General features: G+C 42.8%; 2 protein-coding genes across 7 annotated transcripts in view; one reads left to right on the top strand and one right to left on the bottom strand.

Annotated features, from left to right (window-relative positions):
• Nucleotides 1–11,167, bottom strand: part of LOC144577854 (uncharacterized) — a 63,443-nt gene that overhangs the window by 39,655 nt on the left and 12,621 nt on the right. For 3 of the 6 annotated variants that reach the window (XM_078338474.1, XM_078338473.1, XM_078338472.1), the window contains exons 2-5: nucleotides 10,510–10,638; nucleotides 4,440–4,482; nucleotides 1,925–1,997; nucleotides 58–151 (exon numbers count right to left, since the gene is read on the bottom strand). In XM_078338474.1, the coding sequence (XP_078194600.1) occupies nucleotides 58–151; nucleotides 1,925–1,997; nucleotides 4,440–4,482; nucleotides 10,510–10,638 (339 nt within the window). Of the gene's footprint in view, nucleotides 1–57; nucleotides 152–1,924; nucleotides 1,998–4,439; nucleotides 4,483–4,595; nucleotides 6,334–10,509; nucleotides 10,639–11,167 lie in introns of those variants that run through there. The other 3 variants (XM_078338477.1, XM_078338475.1, XM_078338476.1) reach the window with 3 other exon arrangements.
• On the top strand, nucleotides 7,784–8,650 carry LOC103794898 (small ribosomal subunit protein eS1). Its single transcript, XM_009002658.4, has one exon. It carries the CDS (start codon nucleotides 7,810–7,812, stop codon nucleotides 8,602–8,604), a length of 795 nt encoding a protein of 264 aa, XP_009000906.3. The 5' UTR covers nucleotides 7,784–7,809; the 3' UTR covers nucleotides 8,605–8,650.

The raw sequence follows: 11,167 nt of genomic DNA, 5'->3' as shown, positions 1-11,167 counted from the left end.
AGCCCAGCCTGGGAAGGGCCCATGTCCCCACTGTGCTGCCGAGCAGCCGGTACCCACCTGGAATGACTGGTAAGACTTCATCTGACTGTCCGAGAGGGCCAGCGTGCTCCGGATCAGGTTCTGGAGCACCAGAAAGTGGATGTCACCCACACTGAAAGAGAGGGGAAGGCGGGGCACCATGAGGCCACGAGCACTGCTCATGTCGGGCGGATGCAGTTCTCAGGGAAGAAAACTTGAATCTCACAAAAGGGACACAAACACCAAAACTATTCACAAAAGAAAACACGATAAATGACGGTTTCTAGGCTTTACTAACAGGTCACATTTTTGCAGGAGAAGATTTTCTATTTAGTGGATAAGGGGTGACCTACCTGGAATGAGTTTACATGAGAACTAACAAACATGGTTAGTACTTCTCGTTTCTTTCCCTCTAATTCTCAACAAGTTTTTCTCCAAGAAAAAAGTTTCTCACTGAAATACAGAGCTAAAATCAAAGTGACTGTTGATTATCCAAGATGGAAAAACAAAACCTGAGCTTTTGGAACAGAGTTTTGCTTGGAAGGCTCATGGGTTGGGAGTTTGAATCCTTTCCTCAACCTACCTTTAGGCTTGGCCAGTGATACTTCAGGCCAGGTGGTGAGAAAGTTTTCCTCTAAAGGGTCCAATAATACATGTTTTAGTCGTGGTGGGCTCTATAGAATCTGTCGCAACTAGAGCTGACCCTTCTGCAATGTGGTCTCAACTGTGCGGATTCCGCTTATATATGGACTTCCTTTCACCTCTGCCAGTCTGGAAGCAGCAAGACCAACCCCTTCTCTTCCTATCCCTTCAGCCTACTCAAAATAAAGACAACAAGGAAGACCTTTAAGATGATCTGCTTCCCCTTAGTGAAGAGTAATTAGATTTTCTCTTCCTTATTATTATTATTATTTTTTTTTTTGAGAGAGAGTTTCATTCAAGTCATCCAGGCTGGAGTACAATGGCGTGATCTTAGCTCACGGCAACTGCCACCTCCCAGGATCAAGCGATTCTACTGCCTCAGCTTCCCGACCAGCTGAGATTACAGTTTCCCGCTACACTGGGCTAATATTTGTAGGCAGGGGTTTCACCATGTTGGCCAGGCTGGTCTCAAACTCCAGACCTCAGATGATCTGCCCACTACAGCCTCCCCAAGTGTTGGGATTACAGGTGTGAGCTACCTCGCCTGGCCCCTTATTTTTTCAAGTTCCTTTTCTCTAGCTTATTTTATTATAAAGTATATAGAGAGCACAGTATATAGTACATATACAAAATATGTATTTATCAACTGTTTGTTATTGACAAGGTTTTTGGTCAACAGGAGGCTATCAGTGGTTAGGTTCTAGAGAATCAGAAGTTCTATGTGGGGCCAGGCATGGTGGCTTTACACCTTATACTAATCAACTATTTGTTATTGCTAGGCTTTGGTCAACAGTAGGCGATCAGTGGTTAGGTTCTAGAAAGTCAAAAGTTATACATAGGGCCAGGAGTGTTGGCTTACACCTGTAATTCCAGCAGGTTGAAAGGCCGAGGTGGGTAGATCACTTGAGGCTAGGAGTTCAACACCAGCCTGGCCCCACTGCACTCCAGCCTGGGTGACAGAAACAGACTCTGTCTCAGAAGGAAAAAAAAAGTTCTATGTGGATTTTTGACTGTACAGGGGGTTGGCATCCTCTAACCCCCAAATTGTTCAAAGGTCAACTGTACTCACCTCTGATGTTCTCACATAAAAGCAGCATAGACAACGTATAGAATGGGCATGACTGTGTGCCAGTAAAACTGTCTGCCCATTGGATTGGACTGACTGGTTTTGTAGTGGGGTAGATTTGGCCCTAGAGTAACAGGCCCAGTGCACCAGGTTGTCAGCCACCAAGTTAAGTAGCTGAGGAAAAGCAACTCTACATACCAGCACTTGCCTGTTAAGTTCATCCTCTTTCCTGGTTTGATCTTTTTCATCCCCAATTGCCAAAACTCGGTACCTGCAAAAGAAACATAAGAATGTGTCCATGAAACAAAGCAGCTCCTCACTAACCAAGCGGATGCTGGTTCAAGATGGCCATTTATTGGCTCAGGTGTTGGGAGGGGGAGAAATGTTAAACGCACCAAAAGTCAAGCGCTGTGCATGTGCATTAAACAAGAATATACCCTGTTCTGCCTGTTAGAAAAAGGAGGGCTGGGAGATGTGAAATGTTCACTTACCGACAATTACGTGGCAACACGAAAAAATGTGAACTGGCGAAGGTCCACTGTTAATTGTTAAAGAAACAGAATTTAAAACTGCGAGTGTGTTAGAATACAACACAAACAAACAACAACAAAAACAAGCACAAGGAAGAAGCCTGGAAGAAAATGTCCTGGAAATAATCTAAAAAGTCATTCTCATAGAAATAGGAAAAAGGTGGTTTCGGAGGCTGGGAAGTGGAAGAGAAGGAATGAAGAAAGGAGAGAGGCTGAGCAAAGGCTGTAATCTTAGTTAGACCAGAGGAGTAAGTGTTAATGCTCTAAAACTGCATGGTGACCGCAGTTACACAGTTTGAAATTACTAAGTAATAGATTTTTAACATTCTTCTTGCCAAAAAAAGAAGTCAGTGACATGACAGATATGTTGGTTAACTTGATTTCATCTTTCCTCAATGGACACATATATCAAAACATCACACTGTACCCCATAAATAGACAAAATTATTATTTATCAATTAAAACAAAGAAATATGAACATCCCCAAAGAGTAGCTCTGTCTGTTATACAACAGGCCATCACCAGTATTATCAACCGGACACCATCTCGATTGTTGAAGGAAATAATCTTGGTAGATGATTTCAGCTCAAATGGTGAGCAACATGATAAAGAATAACTGTAAAAATCATCACTTGTCATCTGTGCTTGGCTGGAAAGAGGTTTGGCTTCGAGTTTAGGACACCCTGGGTTTCTCTTGTAGGGAAAACAAGAAGATTATTAGTTGAGGGTCTATTTGTGTTAGCCACATTTAATCTTCACAAAGTCAAGACAGAGGATATTATCTCAATTACACAGATGAGGAAACTAAGACTTTGAGAGATCACACACTGTGCTTAAACTGGACTGCAAGCCAGTGGCAGAACTGGGGGTTAGGCCAGGACTGTGTGTCTCCAAATCTACCTGCACACCTCCCAGTCACCATGAAGGAGACTGTGGGGTGAAACAGAGTCTAGAGGAGGACTCTAGATGCCAGGAAGGAACTTAGAGATGCTCCTTATGACGAATAGACCACTCTTCCTAAATCACTAAGCCTGAAGAAAAGAGAGGTTTGGGTGCTGACTCTTCAAAATGGTAACAGCTCTTGCCCACAGGGTGCCCCCTGCCCTGAGTCTAGCCCACCCAAGGAAGAGATGTGGAAGGCAGTGGACCTGAGTCCTCATTTTCTGAGTTCATAATCCAGGCTTCTCCTTTATAAGTGTTATGTCCTTGGGTAACTCAACATCTTCATGCTCTGGCTTTCTTATACACTAAATATGAATGTTGATAATGACTGTTTTATGAACTATAGTGAGAATTAAATGAGATCATCATGGTAGCTAACATTGCTTGTTCTAAGCACCTTATATGTATTAACTATTTTAATCATTACAACCACCCTATGAGGAAGGAACCACTTTTTGACCCATTATACAGATGCACAAAACTAAGGCATGGACTAATGAAGGAACTTGTTCAATATCCCGCAGCTGGTAAGTGACAGAATTGAGATTTGACCATGAACTTCAGAGTCCTGAGCCCTAGTTCTAACCACTACGTTCCTATTATAATACATGAATTATGGGCCAGGCGCAGTGGCTCACACCTGTAATCCAGCACTTTGGGAGGCTGAGGCTGGTGGATCACAAGGTTTGAGACCAGTCTGACCAACATGGTGAAACCCCGTCTCTACTAAAAATATAAAAATTAGCCAGGCATAGTGCTGTGCACCTGTAATCCCAGCTACTCGGGAGGCTGAGGCAGGAGAATCGCTTTAATCCAAAAGGCAGAGGTCGTAGTGAGCCTTGAGTGTACCATTGCACTCAAGCCTGGGTGACAGAGCGAGACTCCGTCTCAAAAACAAAAACAAAAACAAAACCCAAAAACATGAATTATGTAAAGCATTTAGCATTTAGTACATGGTAGCCTCTCACCAAGTGTTGGCTCTTAGTTTTATTGATTTTGTGCAACAAATAAAAGGGAGCAGAATTAAGTTACAAAAACTTAAAGTAGAGATTCGGGCTAGCAGTAAGGAAAAGTTTTCTGACTATGAGGGCTATGAAGTGGCAGCTCCTTGGAGGCAGAATATGTTCCTTCTCTGCGGATCCGGATAGGTTATTGTACTTTCAACCTGTCTCTCAGGAGAGAGAACAAACAAAATGATTGCTTAACCTTCCTTTTTAGACTTCCACACTAAAAATACTTACCTTCATCCTTTGCATACCTTCCTCTCTTGTACTTCCAATGGAACTAAACAAAAAATAAGAAGGTACAATTCTTGGAGTAAAATTCCACTGAAAACCAGAGAAAAGAGACAGGCTTCATTCATTTCTGGGCATGGAGACTGTTAGCAAGTTGCACACCTGGTTTTCCAAGCCAAAAATAGGAGCTTGATTAGAAAGACCTCTGCCCTGGGCTTCTGAAGACACTGGCTCTGCTCCTTGGCAGAGACAACCTTAGGCAAGTCCCCTCACCTCTTTGGGACTCAGGGTCTTCATGAGGCAAACTCAAGGGTTGAGCTGGAATACTGTGAAAGATATCTTATTCTGTGAAAAAAAAATCAATCAGCTTATACCTCTGTGTTCCATGGGGTATAGATATGACTTAATTTAGGACTTTTTCCTGTGAAACGATAAAATAAACAAAATCCAAGTTTACAAACACAGGGTGGACACATAAAAACCAAGGTGGGGTCGCAGTGGCTCACGCCTGTAATCCCAGCACTTTAGGAGGCCAAGATGGGTGGATCACGAGGTCAGGAGTTCAAGACCAGCCTGGCCAACATGGTGAAATCCCATCTCTAAAAAATAAAAGAAGAAAAAAGAAAGCTTTCTTATTGTTCTAAATTACACTCCATCATAACACATTCTTTGGGTGTGAAGCCAATTTTTGTTTTCCACAGAGATGATTTGTTTGGATGGTCACAGAAGAGGGGACTGTCAGCCATTCTCTGGTGTTACAGGGACAGGAATTAGAGAGTCTCTCTCATTAACCACGGAAACACCAGCCAAATTGGGCCTACACCAGGCACAACTCGAATATCTGTTTTATGTTAAACAGGAAAATAAATGGAACTCTCTACTATGCATGTCAAAAGAGAAACTCACTATGCATGTGAATGTGGGGGCAACTGACAACCACTTCAAACCTCAGTTTCTGCACTTGTAACATCAGGAAATAATGGTGTCTACCTGGTAGGGCCAGTTTTGGGATTAAATCATGTGCGTAAAGGGCTCAGGAGAGAGCCTGTTCCCATTACATGCTAGCTAGTATTCTGCTCCTCGCCTATGGCCTATCTCGGTATTATTTGCAGCACTTTTGAAATGCCACAACCTGGAGCCAGAGCTTTGCCTGTTTTCTGTCTTTCCCTAGATGTTAAGCTTTATTCACATCACTCAAATGTTAATGCCACTCAAATGTTCGGTGAGATCTAAGCTTTTTAGAAATTGTATCAAAGTAGGTGGAATGCTGTATTTTCGCCCTGATTTTAGGAAAATGACACAATCAACAACTACATGTTGAGTTTCTACCATGTGCCGGCACTAGGCAGGGAAAAGGATGTCAGAGAGTTCAAGAAGTTTCCATGTTAATTAATGAGGCAAGACCATCTGTGGAAAGACATGTCAATGTGTGGAGAATAATGTGACAAACCAGGTGAACTGTCAGTGAGCATCAGAAAGCACAGAGCGGGGGGCGTGATGATCTAAGGAGGCTTCCTGGAGGAGATGGGCTTGCATTGGGACTTGAAGGCTTCACAGGGCTTGAGACAGCAGAGGAAATGAAGGACAACTCAGAAACTGGGTTGGGGTGGAGAACTAGAGAGTGCAGAAAGAACGGTGTGAACAAAAATGAGGAATCCAGAAGCCCCCTGAGCTGACCAGCTTGAAATAACAGGTTTGGGGAAGAGACCAGCAGGAGGGCAAAGCTGGGAAGGAGCATAGGTTGTCTTCAGAAGACCTGTTGAGGCATCCTTAATTTTTGCGCTATATGATAGGCATTATTTCTCAGGAGGTGACTCAGAATCTACTGTCATAAAAATTTGGAGTTGGAAGGATCCTGAATATCTGGTACTTTTCTTGAATTTATATATATATGTGTGTGTGTGTGTGTGTGTGTGTGTGTGTGTGTGTGTGTGTGTGTATATATATATATATATATATATTTTTTTTTTTTTTTTCCCCTGAAAAAGAGTCAGAGTTTTACTCTGTTGCCCAGGTCTCGATCTCCTGGGCTCTGGCAATCCTTCACTTTTGCCTCCCAAAGTGCTGGAATTACAGGCATGAGCCACCAAGCCCACCATGCTACTTTTTTCTTAAGTTGAGAAAACAGACACATCTAATGGGCAGTGACACAGAAATAGGTAGTGATCAAATTAGAATCTAGATATTTGGGTTCAGTGGCACCTCCTATGGATTACTGAGTAAAAATAGTGTCTGTGTAGGTATACAGACTGGCTGCCTTGGCTACCCCAGCTTACTCCCAAAGGAAGCAAACAGACTTAGATGTACTAGCTCTGTTTAGAACCTTCAATAATTGAGACAATCACTCTTGAGTGCAACAGATCTAAAATGGGGCAAGTTTTACTGCCAGTCACGTGGGTGCCATAGTCAGTGTAGGTCTCACAAATACGCTCTTCTTTTGAGAGACGGGCCAGCAAGAATCTCATTCCTTGGTTGTGAGATTCTATGGGGAGAGAGGAGATGGAGGGAGGACTTGATCAACCCAACCAGGTACTCACAGAGTTCTTGAGACAATGTGTCCTGGTGGCTAAAGACAGCATAGGCTCATGTTCAGGGCATGCCACTCATTAGATATGTGACTCAGAAAAGTTTTTAAAACTCTTTGTGCCTCAGTTTCTTCATCTGTATAGTGGGGATATTGTAGTGCCTACCACATGAGATTCTTTCAGAATTAAATTAATTGATTTTATCAATGAGTAATTCAGGGTCATACTGCTCAGTGATTTGCATTCAGGTTTTTTTCTTACATGTGAGGAAGTCAGCGGTAGGCTGAGCCAAGGAGCAAAGCCATAGACAAGGTTTATTAAAAGAGAGGGAAGAGAGAAAAGAAAACCACCTGTAAACAGTCCAGGAATAGTGAATCGTGTTTGCATAATTTTTGAGCTAAACTCACTAGCTAGAAGCTGGCAAAGAGATTAATTTGTGCATTCTGTCCCAGTTGGTCCTTAAGTAGATCAACTGGAAATATCTAAAACAAAACAATTTTAGTCATTTATGGATTTTCCAGAAAGTCTTGAGAGTTTAGTTATGAAGATGTTCCAGGTTCCTGCAGTGTTTTCCATCAGCCTCTGTACCTTAGTTAGGCTAGGTCTGTCCTACTCATTCTCTCAAGAACCTCTCAATGTTAAGAAGCACCTGTGACAGTGCCTAACAGGTAGTAAGCAGTATTATCATTCTAAGATAGGTTAACTGTGAGGGCAAGGAAATTAGAAACGATCACAGTACACTTCAGGTGAAAGCGAGAAGAGAGGCAGGCACAGGGGAAATACTACTATTCTAGTTGACTCTTAGAATTGCCCATTTTGACTTCCGCCCTTTTGGCTCTCTGAGCAGCACCATGGCGGTTGGCAAGAACAAGCGCCTTACGAAAGGCGGTAAAAAGGGAGCCAAGAAGAAAGTGGTTGATCCATTTTCTAAGAAAGATTGGTATGATGTGAAAGCACCCGCTATGTTCAATATAAGAAATATTGGAAAGACGCTAGTCACCAGGACCCAAGGAACCAAAATTGCATCTGATGGCCTCAAGGGTCGAGTGTTTGAAGTTAGTCTTGCTGATTTGCAGAATGATGAAGTTGCATTTAGAAAATTCAAGCTGATTACTGAAGATGTTCAGGGCAAAAACTGCCTGACTAACTTCCATGGCATGGATCTTACCCGTGACAAAATGTGTTCCATGGTCAAAAAATGGCAGACAATGATTGAAGCTCATGTTGATGTCAAGACTACCGATGGTTACTTGCTTCATCTGGTCTGTGTTGGTTTTACTAAAAAACGCAACAATCAGATACGGAAGACCTCTTATGCTCAGCACCAACAGGTCCGCCAAATCCGGAAGAAGATGATGGAAATCATGACCCGAGAGGTGCAGACAAATGACTTGAAAGAAGTGGTCAATAAATTGATTCCAGACAGCATTGGGAAAGACATAGAAAAGGCTTGCCAATCTATTTATCCTCTCCATGATGTCTTCGTTAGAAAAGTAAAAATGCTGAAGAAGCCCAAGTTTGAATTGGGAAAACTCATGGAGCTTCATGGTGAAGGCAGTAGTTCTGGAAAAGCCACTGGGGATGAGACAGGTGCTAAAGTTGAACGAGCTGATGGATATGAACCACCAGTCCAAGAATCTGTTTAAAATTCAGACTTATAATAGTGGCAAATAAAATGTGTGGCAAATAAAATGTCTTATTTGTGGCCGGGCGTGGTGGCTCACGCCTGTAATCCTAGCAGTTTGGGAGGCTGAGGTGGGTGGATCACCTGAGGTCGGGCGTTCAGAACCAGCCTGGTTATCATGGTGAAAGCCCATCTTTATTTTAAAAAATAAAAAAAAAAAAAAAAAAAAGAATTGCCCATTTTATGCTGGAGATAGTCCAGCCGCTATTATAGAATAGTATAAAACTTCTGCATCAAACTGATTATTGCACTCAGATTTCTATAGGTGTGCACTTGGTTGACAGGAGAACTAAAGGTACACTTGGATGAGAAGATTAAACTTTATAACCAATAGTATTCAGGACCACTGAAAATAATACGGCACCCTGAGAGGGAAGGTCTTGCTCAAGCCCGTAACAGTGGCTGGGAAGCTGCCACAGCAGATGTGGTCGCCATTTGGACGCTCACATTGAAGTCAATGTTGGATGATAAGGCTCAAGGAAGCTGATTCTTCTGGGAAGGGCAGACAGGAGATCTTGGGCATGTATTAAACACAAGACAGAATACTGTGGACATAGGGAAAGTCAGCACCAGACCTTAAACAAAGAGCATGCTTTTATGCAGACATTTTGCTTGGCTAAGAGAAGCAGCATGGTGGAGAGTATCGACATTTGGATCATAACTCTGACTGTCAAATACTTTGTGAATTTGAATAAGTCACTTCACTTAACTAGACATTGTATCTTTAACTGTAAAGATGAAGAGATTAGCCTTTGTTTATTTTAAAGATTTTTCCCCAGCCCTAAAATGACATGATATGATAAAGACAGCTATGTTATTTAAAAAATGTGAAGAATCAGACAGGAAAGAAGCATCATTTTGGAAGCAGGGAGAACCAAGAGATAACATAAATTCAAGGAGTAATATAAATACTGATAATCCTGCTTCACAATGCCTGGGGGTGCTCCTTGGGTACTAATTTCAAACCTGTTCTTGACACGGGTCGGCTGCTAGCAGCCTCGGCTACCTCAAAAGTTAGAGATTCTTCGGACTCTGCAGAGTTCTACTCACAACTTAGCACAGCCTAAATGGAGGAGGTGCTCAATGTTAGGGCAAGGTGCTTGGAGCAGCTTGCTGCACACTCTTCTAGGGCAGAGCCAATCTTGGCTCGGATTCAAGAAGACCACACCGTGACTGTGTCTCCTGTGTTTGACAACATTCATTTTGACACCTTTGAACTGGATAAGTATCAACTGGCAGTTGATGGGTTTAACTGGGAACTCTGGTGCCGCTATGATGCGCTGCCCCAAGCCTGGATTGATCTGCATGATGTCACTGCCCCAGTGAACTAAGTCTGAGCAGGTTCAGGGAACGTGGGTAGCACCTGGGAAGGCGGGGATGAACTGCATGGATTTTGTTTATCTTTGGTGCTAGTAATTGGGGTGAGGAAGGGAGGGGTTGAGGTAAAGGACAAGGGATAGAGGGAAAAACCCCCAATGAGTTATCCCACTTAAGAAGTCACAGACACACTGGGCTATTTAGAGACTTTCAGGCAAAAATCAAGCCTTCATAGCCTGCTAATGCTTGGCCCAAATTCTTTCTAAAATTTAAAATTCTTTTAGTCATTTTAAAATGAAAATTTCGCAAAATTTAAAATTTTGGAAAGCATTTGGGTCATTTCAAGCATTAGCAGGCTATGAAGTAAGGATATCTAGATGAAAAAGATGTAATTTCAATGTATTTTGAGAAGGGTTATGATAACACAGTGGGCCAGGGAAAGCTACATGCACTTAGTCCAGCCTGAGGGTTTAGGGAAGGCCTTCATGATAAGAACAGACTTAGATAGAGTTCTGAAGCCCAAATAATCATTGAGCATCCCACCCCTCACCTCCGTTCCTTGTGGAGAGATTAGTGACTCTTGCTGTGTGCTCTGTAGGAGTCCTTCAATCATGGGCATCTTTGCTGCTAACAGGCTCTTCCTGGGAGAGATCGGGTCTCTGGATGGTGGAATGCTCATCTATGGAGGAGAGAACGTGGAACTTAGCCTAAGGGTGGCTACATTTCCTTTCACTTTATGGGACTAAGCAGAAATGGAAATAGAAAGGTAGAAGGACCCCTTGTTCTAGGTTTCTGGAATTGACTCAAGGTGGATACGGTCTCATGTTTCCAAGTGATGGGACCAAGGATGGAGGCAATGGGACTTCTGGAGGGGACACTCCTGATACAGCCTTTATCATCTGGGAGGTATGGTGGGAAGCGGTCAAGCTGGGATTGAATCAATGTCCCTATTTCACTTGAGGACTCTGGGCACTTTCCAAGTATCTCCTGGGATAAACCAACCTTGGAGAAGACAACTTTCTAGAAGGCCAAAGACAGCAGAAACAGGAGTGGGCAACATGCTCAGGGAATGCAGATGTGTGGGCAGCCAACCTGCTTCTGTACTGAGCAGCTGACATGATGGCCTGAGTGTGTGCTGAGGTATAGTCTAATCTAAGACAAATAGTCAGGTTTTTATCATCATATCATTGAAATTCTCAAACCCAGCC

The sequence above is a fragment of the Callithrix jacchus genome, chromosome 9, assembly GCF_049354715.1.
Source record: "Callithrix jacchus isolate 240 chromosome 9, calJac240_pri, whole genome shotgun sequence".
NCBI classification, from domain to species: Eukaryota; Metazoa; Chordata; class Mammalia; order Primates; family Cebidae; genus Callithrix; species Callithrix jacchus.
Note: the sequence above shows the minus strand (reverse complement) of the source record. Positions and strands in the feature narration are given on the sequence as shown.

What these genes read in the sequence shown, in the direction of transcription:
- LOC103794898 (XM_009002658.4), top strand. Translation starts at nt 7,810, where the DNA reads ATGGCGGTTGGCAAGAACAAGCGCCTTACGAAAGGCGGTAAAAAGGGA.